The following is an 18,852-nucleotide window of genomic DNA, read 5'->3' on the forward strand; positions in this document are numbered from 1 at the left end:
TGAACACTACACCGGCTGGAAGGTGACTTCACTGCTGCGCTGACGGCGTCGACTCCTGGCTAAGCTCATGCTGGCCTTCGTCAAGTCAAGTTTATTTTTTATAGCACTTTTAATAATAGACATTGTCACAAAGCAGTTTTACATAATTTTAATGACTTTAAACATGAGCTCATTTTATTCCTAATCTATCCCCAATGAGCAAGCCTGTGGCGACGGTGGCAAGGAAAAACTCCCTCAGACGACATGAGGAAGAAACCTTTTGAGGAACCAGACTCAAAAGGGAACCCATCCTCATTTGGGTGATAACAAACAATGTGATTATAACATTGTTAACAGTTTTAACATGAAGTCTGTTTTGTTGATGTTATAGGGAGATAAATTTTTGGTCCCTCCCACTATAAATCAAAATCTGATTGGTTAATTCATCTGTCACTTCCTACATAAACATACACTGCCATGGCCTTCTGTCCCGGCAACGAAGTCCTAACCAATGAGTGAGCCAGCTCTAAACTCTTCTCAGCCTAGAGACAAGAAACAAAAAAATTTCACTGGATAATTCGATTTTAATGTTTTCAGGACAATAACCCTTTCATTTCTGAAGCAAATTTGATAGAAAATGAAGCCAGATTAGAATTAGAAAAGAATAATTATAATGCAATTATGAAAGAATTAAAGCAATTAAATATAACATTTGAAATGCGGGGGCGGCACGGTGGTGTAGTGGTTAGCGCTGTTGCCTCACAGCAAGAAGGTCCGGGTTCGAGCCCCGTGGCCGGCGAGGGCCTTTCTGTGTGGAGTTTGCATGTTCTCCCCGTGTCTGCGTGGGTTTCCTCCGGGTGCTCCGGTTTCCCCCACAGTCCAAAGACATGCAGGTTAGGTTAACTGGTGACTCTAAATTGACCGTAGGTGTGAATGGTTGTCTGTGTCTATGTGTCGGCCCTGTGATGACCTGGCGACTTGTCCAGGGTGTACCCCGCCTTTCGCCCGTAGTCAGCTGGGATAGGCTCCAGCTTGCCTGCGACCCTGTAGAACAGGATAAAGCGGCTAGAGATAATGAGATGAGATGAGATGAGATTTGAAATGCGGATATGTTTGGGCTTTCTCTGAAGGCCTAGAAGGTCCTGATGGTTCCCCTCTGATTGACATTTTGAATAATATGGCTAACTGTTTGCTTGATTCGACACTATTTCATTCATCATTTTTCCTGCCCCTTGTAAGCAGGAAGAACTTGCTCACTCTCAGGACTCCACTTCCCAGAGTTCGCGTCGGCCTTCAAACATGGTTGCCGCAGACCACAACAACCATCATGCACCGCACTGCACCACACCGCTCTCAATCTCCAGAATTTTAATCAGACACATCTGTTCTTGATCACAGCCACAATATAAAACGACTCTGTTCACAGTAGAGCTTTGCAAGGTAAACGCTCAGAATTTCCGTGCCTGACTTTACCAAGCCTTTATAGTTCATGCTGTCTCATCTCATCTCATTATCTCAAGCCGCTTTATCCTGTTCTACAGGGTCGCAGGCAAGCTGGAGCCTATCCCAGCTGACTACGGGTGAAAGGCGGGGTACACCCTGGACAAGTCGCCAGGTCATCACAGGGCTGACACATAGACACAGACAACCATTCACACTCACATTCACACCTACGGTCAATTTAGAGTCACCAGTTAACCTAACCTGCATGTCTTTGGACTGTGGGGGAAACCGGAGCACCCGGAGGAAACCCACACGGACACGGGGAGAACATGCAAACTCCGCACAGAAAGGCCCTCGCCGGCCCCGGGGCTCGAACCCAGGACCTTCTTGCTGTGAGGCAACAGCGCTAACCACTACACCACCGTGCTGCCCAGTTCATGCTGTTTATTTGGTTATTGACCCAAATATCTGGGGTCAACTGTACAAAGTAATGCTGAGTGCGAAAGAGAAGTGAAGAAGAGAGTGTAAGCAGGCTGGAATGGATGGAGGAGAGGGTCAAGAGTGATTTGTGACAGAAGGTTGCCATTAAGAGTGAAAGGGAAAGTGTACAAGACAGTAGTAAGGGCAGCGATGTTGTATAGTTTGAAGACAGTGGCACTGATAAAAAGACAGGAGGCTGAACTGAACTGAACTGAACTGGAGGTAGCAGAGTTGAAGGTGTTGAGATATTCATTGGGAGTGACAAAGTTGGACAGGATTAGAAATGAGTATTTTAGAGGGACAGGACATGTAGGATGGCTTGGAGACAAAGTGAGAGAGGCGAGATTGAGATGGTTTGGACACATACAGAGGAGAGATCCAGGATATACAGTGGATATAAAAAGTATACATACCCCGTTAAAATGATAGGTTTTTCTGATGTAAAAAAAAAAAACGAGCCCACGATAAATAATTTCAAAACTTTTCCCACCTTTAATGTGCCCTATAACCTGTACAATTTAATTGAAAAACAAACACATCTGTTAGGGGGAAAAACATTAAAAAAAAAAAACCCATACAATAAGCTGATTACATAAGTGTACACACCCTTAAACTAATACTTTGTTGAAGCGCCTTTTGATTTAATTACAGCATTCAGTCTTTTTGGGTTCACACCTGCCATCAATTAAAATGACTGATTAACCCCAAATAAAGTTCAGACATTTACTCAGTTGTGTCCTCCAGCAAAAGCCAGGGTTCACAGAGAGCTTACAAAGCATCAAAGGGATCTCATTGTTGAAAGGTATCAGTCAGGAGAAGGGTACAAAAACATTTCCACGGCATTAGATACTGTATACCATGGAGCACAGTGAAGACAGTCATCAAGAGGTGGAGAAAATATGGGACAACAGTGACATTACCGAGAACTGGATGTTCCTCCAAAATTGATGAAAAGACAAGACGAAAACTGGTCAGGGAGGCTGCCAAGAGGCCTACAGCAACACAATGAGCTGCAGGAATTTCTGGCAAGTGCTGGTTGTGTACTACATGTGACAGTAATCTCCCGTATTCTCTATATGTCTGGACTATGAGGTAGGGTCAAAGAAAAACATCCAGGCCCGGCTAAATTTTGCAAAAAAAAAAAAAAACCTCCCAAAAGCATGTGGGAAAACGTGCTATGGTCTGATGAAACCAAGGTTGAACTTTTTGGCCACAATTCCAAAAGGTATGTCTGGCTCAAAAACAACACTGCGCATCACCAAAAGAACACCATACCCACGGTGAAGCATGGTGGTGGCAGCATCATGTTTTGGGGTCGTTTTTCTTCAGCTGGAACAGGGGCTTTAGTCAAGGTGGAGAGAATTATAAACAGTTCTACAACCCCGATTCCAAAAAAGTTGGGACAAAGTACAAATTGTAAATAAAAACGGAATGCAATGATGTGGAAGTTTCAAAATTCCATATTTTATTCAGAATAGAACATAGATGACATAACAAATGTTTAAACTGAGAAAATGTATCATTTAAAGAGAAAAATTAGGTGAGTTTAAATTTCATGACAACAACACATCTCAAAAAAGTTGGGACAAGGCCATGTTTACCACTGTGAGACATCCCCTTTTCTCTTTACAACAGTCTGTAAACGTCTGGGGACTGAGGAGACAAGTTGCTCAAGTTTAGGGATAGGAATGTTAACCCATTCTTGTCTAATGTAGGATTCTAGTTGCTCAACTGCCTTAGATCTTTTTTGTCGTATCTTCTGTTTTATGATGCGCCAAATGTTTTCTATGGGTGAAAGATCTGGACTGCAGGCTGGCCAGTTCAGTACCCGGACCCTTCTTCTACGCAGCCATGATGCTGTAATTGATGCAGTATGTGGTTTGGCATTGTCATGTTGGAAAGTGCAACGTCTTCCCTGAAAGAGACGTCGTCTGGATGGGAGCATATGTTGCTCTAAAACCTGGATATACCTTTCAGCATTGATGGTGTCTTTCCAGATGTGTAAGCTGCCCATGCCACACGCACTAATGCAACCCCATACCATCAGAGATGCAGGCTTCTGAACTGAGCGCTGATAACAACTTGGGTCGTCCTTCTCCTCTTTAGTCCAAATGACACGGCATCCCTGATTTCCATAAAGAACTTCAAATTTTGATTCGTATGACCACAGAACAGTTTTCCACTTTGCCACAGTCCATTTTAAATGAGCCTTGGCCCAGAGAAGACGTCTGCGCTTCTGGATCATGTTTACATACGGCTTCTTCTTTGAACTATAGAGTTTTAGCTGGCAACGGCGGATGGCACAGTGAATTGTGTTCACAGATAATGTTCTCTGGAAATATTCCTGAGCCCATTTTGTGATTTCCAATACAGAAGCATGCCTGTATGTGATGCAGTGCCGTCTAAGGGCCCGAAGATCACGGGCACCCAGTATGGTTTTCCGGCCTTGACCCTTACGCACAGAGATTCTTCCAGGTTCTCTGAATCTTTTGATGATATTATGCACTGTAGATGATGATATGTTCAAACTCTTTGCAATTTTACACTGTCGAACTCCTTTCTGATATTGCTCCACTATTTGTCGGCGCAGAATTAGGGGGATTGGTGATCCTCTTCCCATCTTTACTTCTGAGAGCCGCTGCCACTCCAAGATGCTCTTTTTATACCCAGTCATGTTAATGACCTATTGCCAATTGACCTAATGAGTTGCAATTTGGTCCTCCAGCTGTTCCTTTTTTGTACCTTTAACTTTTCCAGCCTCTTATTGCCCCTGTCCCAACTTTTTTGAGATGTGTTGCTGTCATGAAATTTCAAATGAGCCAATATTTGGCATGAAATTTCAAAATGTCTCACTTTTGACATTTGATATGTTGTCTATGTTCTATTGTGAATACAATATCAGTTTTTGAGATTTATAAATTATTGCCTTCCGTTTTTATTTACAATTTTTACTTTGTCCCAACTTTTTTGGAATCAGGGTTGTAAATACCAGTCAATTTTGGCCCAAAAACTTCACGTGCCTGCTAGAAAGCTGAAGATGAAGAGGAATTTCATCTTTCAGCACGACAATGACCCCAAAAAAGTTTTGGAACGGCCCAGCCAGAGCCCAGACCTAAATCCAATTGAAAATCTGTGGGGTGACCTGAAGAGGGCTGTGCACAAGACACGCCCTCGCAATCTGACAGGTTTGGAGCGCTTTTGCAAGGAAGAGTGGGCAAATATTGCCAAGTCTAGATGTGGCAGGCTGATAGACTCCGACCCAAAAAGACTGAATGCTGTAATTAAATCAAAAGGTGCTTCAACAATGTATTAGTTTAAGGGTGTGCACACTTATGCAACCAGCTTATTGTATGTTTTTTTATTTTTTATGTTTTTCCCCCAACAGATTTGTTTGTTTTTCAATTGAACTGTACAGGTTATAGGTCACATTAAATATGAGAAAAGTTTTGAAATTATTTATTGTGGTCTCATTTTTTTACATCAAAAAACCCTATCATTTTAACGGGGTGTATACACTTTTTACATCCACTGTATTGGGAAAAGAATGCTTGGAGATGGAGTTGCAAGGTAGAAGGAAACAAAGGAGGAAAACCAAAGATGAGATTTATGGATGTGGTGAAGGAGGACATGAGGACGGTTGGTCATCTCATCTCATCTCATTATCTCTAGCCGCTTTATCCTGTTCTACAGGGTCGCAGGCAAGCTGGAGCCTATCCCAGCTGACTACGGGCGAAAGGCGGGGTACACCCTGGACAAGTCGCCAGGTCATCACAGGGCTGACACATAGACACAGACAACCATTCACACTCACATTCACACCTACGGTCAATTTAGAGTCACCAGTTAACCTAACCTGCATGTCTTTGGACTGTGGGGGAAACCGGAGCACCCAGAGGAAACCCATGCGGCCACGGGGAGAACATGCAAACTCCGCACAGAAAGGCCCTCGTCGGCCACGGGGCTCGAACCCGGACCTTCTTGCTGTGAGGCGACAGCGCTAACCACTACACCACCGTGCCACCCAGGACGGTTGGTGCTACAGAAAAAGATACATAGAACAGAAGGAGTTGGAGGGATGTTATCCGCTGTGGCGACACCTAGCGGGAACAGTTGAAATAAGAACAAGAGTTGATTCTTGACCCAGTTTATATTTTGATTATCATCTGTAGTGTTCTGTTTGTGCTTCGCCTGACAATTGCCTGTTTACTGATACTGCCTTTGTCTCATGATCTAGATTTGTTTACCAGCGTGTTCTGAATATACACACTGTTCTGCTTTTACATCCGTCTGTCGCCTGCATGCCTTACAGATTACTTTACCATCATCATAGATGTAGCCGAGACGAGCCTTATCTACACAAATCTGCCAGGTATGCAGGCGACAGACAGATGTAAAAACAGAACAGAGTGTTTATGCAAAACACACTGGAAAACAAATCCAGATCATGAGACAAAGGCAGTATCAGTAAACAGGCAATGGTCACACTGTGGCAGTGTGGCGTACGATGGTTGTTGTGGTCTGCGGTGGCCAGATTTGAAAGCTGCTGCGAACTCTGAAGTGAAAGAGCAAGCAGGTGCAGACAGGACTTTCCACTTAAACAAATAACAAAATGAAATACTTTAGGTTGTGAAAAAGTAGTAACATGTTGGCTACTGGGGCGGCACGGTGGTGTAGTGGTTAGCGCTGTTGCCTCACAGCAAGAAGGTCCGGGTTCGAGCCCCGTGCCCGGTGAGGGTCTTTCTGTGTGGAGTTTGCATGTTCTCCCCGTGTCCGCGTGGGTTTCCTCCGGGTGCTCCGGTTTCCCCCACAGTCCAAAGACATGCAGGTTAGGTTAACTGGTGGCTCTAAATTGACCGTAGGTGTGAATGTGAGTGTGAATGGTTGTCTGTGTCTATGTGTCAGCCCTGTGATGACCTGGCGACTTGTCCAGGGTGTACCCCGCCTTTCGCCCGTAGTCAGCTGGGATAGGCTCCAGCTTGTCTGCGACCCTGTAGAACAGGATAAAGCGGCTAGAGATAATGAGATGAGATGAGATGTTGGCTACTGCTTCAGGGATAATTGGCAACTGGAGTGGGATTCAGAGATGTCATGCTGGAGATTTACACATTGTTATATCACTGTGTAAATACTGGATAATTGTGGCATTTATAGCTTCTTGAAAACTACCAAAATGATTGCTATTTCTTTAGGGAATCATGCCATTTCTTCTGGTTAGCTCATTCAGCTGACAGGCTTATGCCATCATGTGTTGTCCGTCGTCTGTATTTCATGAAAATCACTTCTTCTCTCTCAATTCTTCGCCAATTTTTATTCTTTTTGGCAGGAAGGTAGGTCTACATGGGGTGCATATAGCTTCTACCCAAATTGCATAATTGCAATTAATAATGAAGATATGGAGTAGTTAAGCCCTTATGAGCAGTTTCCACACAAATCGCTTCTTCTCCCTCAATTCTTCACCGATTTTGATTCTTTCTGGCATGAAGGTAGGGGTACCTAGGGTGCATATAACTTCTACCCAGATTTGCTTAATTACAGTTTATGAAGTTACGGACTAATTAAGGCAGCACAGTGGTATAGTGGTTAGCACCAGTGGCGGCTGGCAGTCTTTCAAACAGGGGAGGCTGGTCGGTTATGAGATTTCCAGATTTTAAAAGAAAAAACACATCAATTTTGCCCATACTCTTGCCTCTGATCTGGCTGATTGTTGGCAGGGTCACAAACTGTGAAATAACAGGTTCTTTTGGCCCATTAGCCTACTGTCCAATATACATGATGGTGGTGTTGGGGGGGGTATATTTTAAGATTTTATATTTTAAAATTGTGGCATGTTGTTTAAAAATTGATCATTATTGAAAGCAGCTCTTTGTCAGGAACCTCAGCAGTAACAGCAGAGTGTTCTGGAATAGGCACAAGCACTGACCTTGGGGAGCCAAACATAGAGCTGGGTGTCACACATTTCATTCAATGACACTTTCCCTATATTTTACTTATTTTGACTGAGAAATGTTTTATTGACAATTTTGATAACCCTTCACTTTTAATCCAGGTCTGTAGTGTGAAATGTTCTCGGCTGTGTTTTTGTTTAAAAATGTTTTCCAAATTGTAGCTGTGTTTAATTCATATCCAGAAAAATATATATTCCAATATAATATACTCAGCATAAACATTTTAAATAGATTCTATATTTTTGGTCCATCCATGACATATTACTAAAGTAGCCTATTTACTGTTGTTGATGTGGGTCACTTGCTGTTAGCCAATTCACTTTCTCGTACCAGGAGAGCTGAAAGAAACAAGTATTATTCCCTACCTTTTTCACCAAGTCAATTTGAGGCGTTGGTCTACCCTGCTCTTTACTTTTAATTTTTTCCTCGAAAGGAAGACTGGCAAATGGCTTCGCCAAAATTAAATCAGCAATGCTTGGCATCCGTGCGCAGCTTTCTTGCTAGCTGACTAGCCCCCTCAAGTTCAAGTTCAGTCACTCAAATAAACGAAATTTCTGGAACTAAGATAGCAAACTTGACAACACTATATTTACACTTTATTTACAATGAAAATATATACAAACTAAAAAAGCTGGTAGAAACCGTATGTAATGAATGAAATCGAAATGTAAGCTGATCTCTTACAATACACCACAGCACTTGCGAATCCGCATGGGACTGAACTGAAATTCACCGCTGCCTGTCTATATTTGAAACGAGCTGTCAATCAAAGAAAATATCTGGCCGCTTTCACCAATCACCAGTCTCCTCGCGGAAACTGCCATGTCCCTCCCACTGTGAGGCTGGGAGTCCGGTGGGCAGGCATTTTCGCAGTATTCGTCAAATAACCGTCTTGCATTTTGAAATTGAAAAGCGCATAGCTCCCAAATGCCATTGAAGTCCACTGAGGCTGGGAGTCCGTGAGACTCCATGGGCGGGCGTTTTCGCAGTATTTGCCCAATAATCGTCTTGCATTTTGAGATTGAAAAGCGCAGAGCTCCCAAATGCCATTGAAGTCCACTGAGGCTGGGCTGCATCGCGCTGTCACGAGGGGGAAAAACTCACGCACACATTAGGCGAACTGGGGAAAGTTATAACAGAATGATTTCACACTGTAGTTGGGTTGAGCACATATTTCTATGATTCTGGATCTGAAATAGCAATGTTATAAGGTCGGCTATAACATAAGCCTAGCGCAATTCATCCTACACGATGTTCGTCATTTTTAGAGGAGGCTGAGCCTCCCTCGTTGTCTTAGAGCAATCGCCCGTGGTTAGCACTGTCACCTCTCAGCAAGAAGGTTTTGGGTTCGAGCCCAGTGGCCGATGGAGGCCTTTCTGTGTGGAGTTTGCATGTTCTCCCCATGTCTGCGTGGGTTTCCTCCGGGTGCTCCAGTTTCCCCCACAGTCCAAAGACATGCAGGTTAGGCTAATTGGTGGCTCTAAATTGACCGTAGGTGTGAATGTGAGTGTGAATGGTTATTTGTCTCTATGTGTCAGCCCTGCAATGACCTGGCGACTTGTCCAGGGTGTCTCCAGGTCCAGGGTGACCCCAACTTTTGCCTGTAGTCAGCTGGGATAGGCTCCAGCTTGCCTGTGACCCTGATGGATGGATAGACTACTTAAACCTTAATGAGCAGTTCAACAAAAATCACTTCTTGGTCAGTTCCTCACCATTTTGGATTCCTTCTGGCAAATAGGTTGGTATTCCTAGGGTGTATATAGCTTGTACATAGTGTATATAGCTTACAACATTTATTGCGCAAGGTGGCCCACTTTAGATCATTCCTTCTGGACTAGACGGGGCCAGAGTTTGACGGTCTCGTTTTTGTTTTGGTATGGAGAAAGGGAAAATAATTAACATTCCCTTTCTTGGAATAAGGAATCTACTTAAAAAAAAAAGCTCAGTTCGCAATCTTTTGTTTATTATTTTGTTGCTCTCATGCAATAAGTGTCCTTTTCCTGTATTTTGCAATTTGCATCGAAATCTGGTGTGTATGCTCTTTTTAAATGTATGCTACACCCTTCACTTCCTGCTGACCCAATGAGCCAGATGTTAACTTATTTTCAGAAGTGAAAAAAAAAAGTGTTGTAAAAGTTGTGTGTGCAGTTTATGTACTCACTGTATGTGCTGAGCAGGCTCTCGAACTGGGCCACCACTCCCACTGTGTGCAGTTGTCTGATGAAGCCCTTATCCTCTATTCCAGAGTATAGCCGCATGAGAAAACCACAGGCTAGTGCAGCCAGCTGTGAACAAACAGTGTATTGTGTCAAGTTGATAAACCCTAACCACAGGTACATGATACACACTCATGATACATTTTCAGCACCAACATGTTAATCAGTAGCAGTGCAGAAATACAGAAGATGACAACAGGTACAACCCTGATTCCAAAAAAGCTGAGACAAAGTACAAATTGTCAATAAAAAAGGAATGCAATAATTTACAAATCTCAAAAACTGATATTGTATTCACAATAGAACATAGACAACATATCAAATGTTGAAAGTGAGACATTTTGAAATTTCATGCCAAATATTGGCTCATTTGAAATTTCATGACAGCAACACATCTCAAAAAAGTTGGGACAGGGGCAATAAGAGGCTGGAAAAGTTAAAGGTACAAAAAAGGAACAGCTGGAGAACCAAATTGCAACTCATTAGGCCAATTGGCAATAGGTCATTAACATGACTGGGTATAAAAAGAGCATCTTGGAGTGGCAGCGGCTCTCAGAAGTAAAGATGGGAAGACGATCACCAATCCCCCTAATTCTGCGCCGACAAATAGTGGAGCAATATCAGAAAGGAGTCTGACAGTGTAAAATTGCAAAGAGTTTGAACATATCATCATCTACAGTGCATAATATCATCAAAAGATTCAGAGAATCTGGAAGAATCTCTGTGCGTAAGGCTCAAGGCTGGAAAACCATACTGGGTGCCCGTGGTCTTCGGGCCCTTAGACGGCACTGCATCACATACAGGCATGCTTCTGTATTGGAAATCAAAAAATGGGCTCAGGAATATTTCCAGAGAACATTATCTGTGAACACAATTCACCGTGCCATCCACCATTGCCAGCTAAAACTCTATAGTTCAAAGAAGAAGCCGTATCTAAACATGATCCAGAAGCGCAGACGTCTTCTCTGGGCCAAGGCCCATTTAAAATGGATTGTGGCAAAGTGGAAAACTGTTCTGTGGTCAGACGAATCAAAATTTGAAGTTCTTTATGGAAATCAGGGACGCCGTGTCATTCAGACTAAAGAGGAGAAGGACGACCCAAGTTGTCATCAGCGCTCAGTTCAGAAGCCTGCATCTCTGATGGTATGGGGTTGCATTAGTGCATGTGGCATGGGCAGCTTACACATCTGGAAAGACACCATCAATGCTGAAAGGTATATCCAGGTTCTAGAGCAACATATGCTCCCATCCAGATGACGTCTCTTTCAGGGAAGACCTTGCATTTTCCAACATGACAATGCCAAACCACATACTGCATCAATTACAGCATCATGGCTGCGTAGAAGAAGGGTCCGGGTACTGAACTGGCCAGCCTGCAGTCCAGATCTTTCACCCATAGAAAACATCTGGCGCATCATAAAACGGAAGATACGACAAAAAAGACCTAAGACAGTTGACCAACTAGAATCCTACATTCGACAAGAATGGGTTAACATTCCTATCCCTAAACTTGAGCAACTTGTCTCCTCAGTCCCCAGACGTTTACAGACTGTTGTAAAGAGAAAAGGGGATGTCTCACAGTGGTAAACATGGCCTTGTCCCAACTTTTTTGAGATGTGTTGTTGTCATGAAATTTAAAATCACCTAATTTTTCTCTTTAAATGATGCATTTTCTCAGTTTAAACATTTCATATGTCGTCTATGTTCTATTCTGAATAAAATATGGAATTTTGAAACTTCCACATCATTGCATTCCGTTTTTATTTACAATTTGTACTTTGTCCCAACATTTTTGGAATCGGGGTTGTATGATCTAGCTCAGGAAAAATTAACCTATTTTACAATAAAAAACTAGATAGAACTCGACGCCAACGGCGTTGATGGGGATGCCTCCGCCCGGTAGACTACACGCCTTATTAAGTCGTGATTTGGGGATGGACATTTGACCTCACAGTAATCTTGACCTGGTGAAATTACATGTATTAGCCTTGGAGATATTGTGTTCACAAGGTTTTCGGACAGACATTTGACCTCACAGTGACCTTGACCTTAGACCTTCTGATCTCAAAACCTAATCAGTTCATGTTTGTCCCAAAGCGCACAAATACTGAAAGTTTGGTGAAATTCCTTTCATTAGCCTTTGAGATATCGCGTTCACAAGGTTGCAGGACGGACGCACGCACGGACGGACAGACAACCCGAAAACATAATGCCTCCTGCACCTTACGGTGGCGGAGGCATAAAAAAGCCTGCTTTGAAAATATGCCTGAAACTCAACTCAACTCAACCTTTATTTCTTGAGCACATTTATTGTAAAAACAACCGGGGTTGACCAAAGTGCTGTACAGGTTAATATATATAATATACATATAATACATACAATGCCACAATTACAAGAAATTAAGATAAATACTAAAATACTTAAACTTGGTTAAAAGCCAGGGAGAAAAAGCGTGTTTTTAGAGAAGATTTAAAAACCTCAAATGATCCTGCAGATCGGATGTGCCAGGGCAAGTTATTCCAGAGCCTAGGGGCCGCCGCCACAAAGGCTCGGTCACCTTTGGTTTTTAGTTTTGTTTTAGGGGCGACTAGTAGCAGCTGATTAGAGGATCTCAGTGTTCTGGCAGGGATATGAATGAGCTCAGTCAAATACTGGAGAGCTAAGCCATTAAGAGCTTTAAAAACAAACAGTAAAATTTTAAAATCTATTCTAAAAGCAACCGGGACCCAGTGCAGCGACGCAAGGACAGGGGATATGTGGTCACGCTTGCGTTTGCCAGTGAGGAGACGGGCAGCTGCGTTTTGTACCAGCTGCAGATGATCCTAAGAAGATCGTCTAAACACCTTAGGCATACTGTATCGGGTAAAGTCATATTAAAAAGACTTATTTGTATTTTTTTTCTAAAATAAAAATTAAGTTCCACAGGGTGTATTCGAAACTCGAATATGCGTAAGTCTATGTTCATGTTTTGCATGAAATCCAGTCGGGGAAAATGGTGCTCACAGCATTTTTTAGTCACCTTTTGTAATTTATTCATTCACAGTGTTTGGCTGTGGAATGTTTGAGTTTGGCTTTGAAAGTTAAGATAAAAAAGTCCAATTTCTTTCTAAGATCACAAGTTGGGAACGAAGTGACAAAAAAATTCCATAAACATTAAATTACGTGACCATCAAGGGAGTAACTGATTTTGACACTGGTGGGGACACAAAAGTGATCCAAGGCAGAGCTTCCGAAAGGTGTTTTTTTTTTCCATTAGCAATCATAATTTCATGTCATGCAGATCTTATAGGTTAACGAGGGCAGCTGTGGCCTAGTGGTTCGGGAGTTGGTCTTTGGATCCCAGGGTTGCAGGTTCAAATCCCACCCTTACCTCTCCCTACATCTCCATCCATGGCTGAAGTGCCCTTGAGCAAGGCACCTAACCCAACATTGCTCCAGGGACTGTAACCAATACCCTGTACCAAAATAGTAACAGTAAGTCGCTTTGGATAAAAGCGTCAGCTAAATGTAATGTAATGTCATGTAATGAAAGTCAAGGAGGCAACTTTACTCATGCAGGATGTTAAGGGCTTAACATACATCAAGAACATTGAAACACATAACTACAACATGTAAGTACACATAAATGTAAATGTGTTGGTTACTGATACTCAAACATAAACACAAGCAATTAGTTTACACTGGTTGCTCCTATTTGAAAGAAACAAACATGCTGTAGTTACCAATATTTGTCTGTAGGTGACAGTAAAGGACCATGGATTTGTTGTGTCTAGCCTAGTAGTAGTAGAAAGAGGTCTCTGTAAAACGGTGAACGCAGCAGACTGTCACGCTGTTGATTCTGAAATGCAAGTTGCACATCTGCATGGCCATGCAGTAGCCTACATCTGACTACTTACATTCTGTAAAACCATTAGGTCTATAAATTTAACATTCATTCATCGAGGATATTATCTAACACCTAGTTACATTGCTCCAGCATTCCTTTTCTCCGCAGTTATGCAGTAGCCTAGCTCTGATGCATCCTGTCATGTTGCTAAACCTGCCTAAGGAGCCGCAGCAATACTTTTATGAAGGGTTTCCATACATCAAAAGGATTTTGTTGAGTTTTTAAAGCTCGACAGAAACCCTGCACTTACAGTGGTGCTTGAAAGTTTGTGAACCCTTTAGAATTTTCTATATTTCTGCATAAATATGACCTAAAACATCATCAGATTTTCACACAAGTCCTAAAAGTAGATAAAGAGAACCTAGTTAAACAAATGAGACAAAAATGTTATACTTGGTCATTTATTTATTGAGGAAAATGATCCAATATTACATATCTGTGAATGGCAAAAGTATGTGAACCTCTAGGATTAGCAGTTAATTTGAAGGTGAAATTCAAGTCAGGTGTTTTCAATCAATGGGATAATCAGGTGTGAGTGGGCACCCTGTTTTATTTAAAGAACAGGGATCTATCAAAGTCTGATCTTCACAACACATGTTTGTGGAAGTGTATCATGGCACGAACAAAGGAGATTTCTGAGGACCTCAGAAAAAGCGTTGTTGATGCTCATCAGGCTGGAAGAGGTTACAAAACCATCTCTAAAGAGTTTGGACTCCACCAATCCACAGTCAGACAGATTGTGTACAAATGGAGGAAATTCAAGACCATTGTTACCCTCCCCAGGAGTGGTGGACCAACAAAGATCACTCCAAGAGCAAGGCGTGTAATAGTCGGTGAGCTCACAAAGGACCCCAGGGTAACTTCTAAGCAACTGAAGGCCTCTCTCACATTGGCTAATGTTAATGTTCATGAGTCCACCATCAGGAGAACACTGAACGATGATGGTGTGCATGGCAGGGTTGCAAGGAGAAAGCCACTGCTCTCCAAAAAGAACATTGCTGCTCATCTGCAGTTTGCTAAAGATCACGTGGACAAGCCAGAAGGCTATTGGGCAAATGTTTTGTGGACGGATGATACCAAAATAGAACTTTTTGGTTTAAATGAGAAGCGTTATGTTTGGAGAAAGGAAAATGCTGCATTCCAGCATAAGAACCTTATCCCATCTGTGAAACATGGTGGTGGTAGTATCATGGTTTGGGCCTTTTTTGATGCACCTGGGCCAGGACGGCTTGCCATCATTGATGGAACAATGAATTCTGAATTATACCAGCGAATTCTAAAGGAAAATGTCAGGACATCTGTCCATGAACTGAATCTCAAGAGAAGGTGGGTCATGCAGCAAGACAACGACCCTAAGCACACAAGTTGTTCTACCAAAGTATGGTTAAAGAAGAATAAAGTTAATGTTTTGGAATGGCCAAGTCAAAGTCCTGACCTTAATCCAATGGAAATGTTGTGGAAGGACCTGAAGCGAGCAGTTCATGTGAGGAAACCCACCAACATCCCAGAGTTGAAGCTGTTCTGTACGGAGGAATGGGCTAAAATTCCTCCAAGCCGGAGTGCAGGACTGATCAACAGTTACTGCAAATGTTTAGTTGCAGTTATTGCTGCACAAGGGGGTCACACCAGATACTGAAAGCAAAGGTTCACATACTTTTGCCACTCACAGATATGTAATATTGGATTGTTTTCCTCAATAAATAAATGACCAAGTATAATATTTTTGTCTCATTTGTTTAACTGGGTTCTCTTTATCTACTTTTAGGACTTGTGTGAAAATCTGATGATGTTTTAGGTCATATTTATGCAGAAATATAGAAAATTCTAAAGGGTTCACAAACTTTCAAGCACCACTGTACATTCTTGAATTTGTAGAAGAATGAACGAATGTCTCGTTTCTTGGGAGGGGGGCCCGTCATCCATGATACTCAAGTCAGCATGCGAGTCGTAGGGCAAGCATGCATGGACATCGAAGTCCAGCTCAATTTGTAGGCTGACGGAGAATGGGGGGTGCATGGGGTAGGTCAGGTGTGTACGTGTGAGATATGGGGGGTTGATGGGTGGGTAGTCACGGCTGCTGTGGGAAGTGTGCTGCTTTTACAGCAGATGGAGTGACAGCTGGGATAGCCAACCATGTAGGTTAGCGAGAAACAGGTAGCTAATCAGAGAATGATATCTACGTTGGGGGGGATTATTAGCAGTGTCATACATTTAACCCTTTGTGTGCCATATAATCATTGCTCAGGTTAGGACATCGGTTTTATTGATCGTGATTACACAGTAGCGGCTGAATATTGGTAGGGACACGTCCCTAGCGTCCCTACCCAAAATTACGCCCTAGGTAACCATGGCCACAAAATCACTGCTTTTCCCATCAATATGATCAGTGCCATGGAGACATGTGGCCAAGACACATTTTTCCATGAATAAACTGATGTGTTATTCATTTTTTATACAACCCTACCGAACGGCACAAACGTGGTAGATGTTTTTGCGAATTCCCATTTAAACTTGTGTCAGGGTTACAGGGGAAAGTGTGCTGAAAGTGGATGTGTGCGAAGACATGAGGATGAGCTGGAGTGATGGTCAGAAGGTGAGCGCTCACCGCCTGGCTGAATACAGTGTCACGTCTCTGTTGGAGCTGCAGGCCAGAGGGTGTACTGCATGCCGCCTCCTGGAGGAGAACAAAACTCATTGACTTGCTCGCTCTGTCTGCCACCTCGTTTACACAGTCCTTCAGCGCCACCACCACAGGGCTCAGCTGCTCCCGCCAGTCTGCAGCTAAAACACACACACAGAAAAAGAGACTTATTTACAGCCCTATTTTTCATCATTTTAAAATTACATGATAATGACGATCACAATTATTAGATTAGATTAAACTTTGTCATTGCACATGTCACAGGTACAAGGCAACGAAATGCAGATTGCACCTAACCAGAAGTGCATAGCAGTAAATAACATGAGTGTAATATACAAATATAAATGTACAGGAATTACAGGGTATGGAATGGTATAATATAGATATTTGCAGTATATACAAAACACGGTATGAATAAGCAGTAGTGCAAATGGTGATAGTGCAGTGATTGTGCAATGAAGTCAGTTCAAGTCAATTCAGTTTGTTCAGGGGGGGCGGGTTGGGGTTGGTGAGTGCGTGTGGTTGGGGGGGGGGGACGTGGGTGTGTGTGTTGTGGGGGGGAGTTCAGTAGTGAGACAGCTGAAGGGAAAAAAAAACTGTTCCTGAACCTGGTGCTTTTGGTTCGAAGGCTCTTGTAGCGCCTTTCAGAAGTTAACAGTTCAACATGATCGTTCCAGGTTTTAATAATGCATTGTACAGTTCTTAATCCCATTCCAGTCTTCAAAGTAATCCCCTTAGGTATTTTCTTTGCTTGATGTTGGCCGATAATTTGATCCTTCTGAAACACGGGAACATCTTTTCCATGAGTACAGGGTACGTCTTCTGGCATGGTTGTTCAAGAAATGAGAAGCTACTCACTGCATCAACTCTGGTTAAAAGTATTGTTGTCATTTGAAACATATCAATCACTGCAGTAATTATCCAATCAAAGGTTTTTAAGTATTTGCTTCTTTAAATCCAAATGGTTTTGGTTTTTTTTGTTCGGCAGTGTACATTAGTTGTGTCAAATTTGCATAAATATTTGATCATTTTTCTGCAATAATAAGCAGCTTCTGGCTGTAAAATGTTTGAGCATCTGTCAGAATAATGGTGCATTATACGATTTCATAACACACCAATCCAAAAAGAACTTTCATAAAAAAATCACTATCACGTGTACACTCTTTTTTGCTGTCATTTCTTGATTTTTTTTATGTGATCTGTTGTATCTATTGTGTTCTTTTGTATAGCTCCAGTGCTATACAAACTACAGTGGTGCTTGAACGTTTGTGAACCCTTTAGATTTTCTATATTTCTGCATAAAAATGACCTAAAACATCATCAGATTTTCACACAAGTCCTAAAAGTAGATAAAGAGAACCCAGTTAAACAAATGAGACAAAAATATTATACTTGGTCATTTATTTATTGAGGAAAATGATCCTCCAAGGGCGGCACGGTGGTGTAGTGGTTAGCGCTGTCGCCTCACAGCAAGAAGGTCCGGGTTCGTGGCCGGCGAGGGCCTTTCTGTGTGGAGTTTGCATGTTCTCCCCGTGTCCGTGTGGGTTTCCTCTGGGTGCTCCAGTTTCCCCCACAATCCAAAGACATGCAGGTTAGGTTAACTGGCGACTAGGGTGCATCAGTTGCCCTCACTTTCATAAAATCTGATGCATTTTTGTTTGGGTGCTCCTTTTCACCAATAAAGACATCCTGTAACATTTTTTGACCATATTCAAAAGTCTAATGGTGGCACCATGAGGTTCATTTTTTACCAAAAAATGCTTATTTTATGTTTTCGCGTAAGGTTTGAATCACAATGTTGGACTCCATTTATTGATTTCTTGTGAGCCAGAGATCATGTTAAGAATCTTTGCAAGGGATTGAGAAACATTAATGTGATTCATAATACATTTGTATTGTTTAAAAGTAGTTGAACAATGATTCAATGAACAGCTAAAACTCAAACTGTGCTTGATAATATATTTAGAATATGTACTAAAAATGTGTATCTAAGATATTTGGTATACTCTGTAAGGTGCCATAATGTTTCATGAAAAGTGATCGAAATTTTGTCATAAAAGTCATAAAATAGCAGCTTTTTCCATAACTTTGAGCTCCTGGTGCCACCATTAAACTTTTGAATTTTGTCAAAATATTTCACCCAGTGTGTATTCTTACCAAAAGGAACATAAAAACAAAAATGCATCATGATCGGAGGAACTTTTCATTTTTAGGGGGCAACTGATGCACCCTACTGGTGACTCTAAGTTGACTGTGAGTGT

General features: G+C 42.2%; 1 protein-coding gene across 8 annotated transcripts in view; it reads right to left on the reverse strand.

The window, feature by feature from the left end:
• The window catches only part of inpp4b (inositol polyphosphate-4-phosphatase type II B), a 538,055-nt gene that overhangs the window by 86,611 nt on the left and 432,592 nt on the right, over positions 1–18,852 (reverse strand). For all 8 annotated transcript variants that reach the window (XM_060926513.1, XM_060926515.1, XM_060926511.1 and 5 more), the window contains 2 exons: positions 16,556–16,731; positions 10,009–10,132 (listed from right to left, as the gene is read on the reverse strand). In XM_060926513.1, the coding sequence (XP_060782496.1) occupies positions 10,009–10,132; positions 16,556–16,731 (300 nt within the window). The remainder of the gene's footprint in view (positions 1–10,008; positions 10,133–16,555; positions 16,732–18,852) is intronic.

Source organism: Neoarius graeffei, chromosome 7, assembly GCF_027579695.1.
Source record: "Neoarius graeffei isolate fNeoGra1 chromosome 7, fNeoGra1.pri, whole genome shotgun sequence".
Classification (NCBI taxonomy): Eukaryota; Metazoa; Chordata; class Actinopteri; order Siluriformes; family Ariidae; genus Neoarius; species Neoarius graeffei.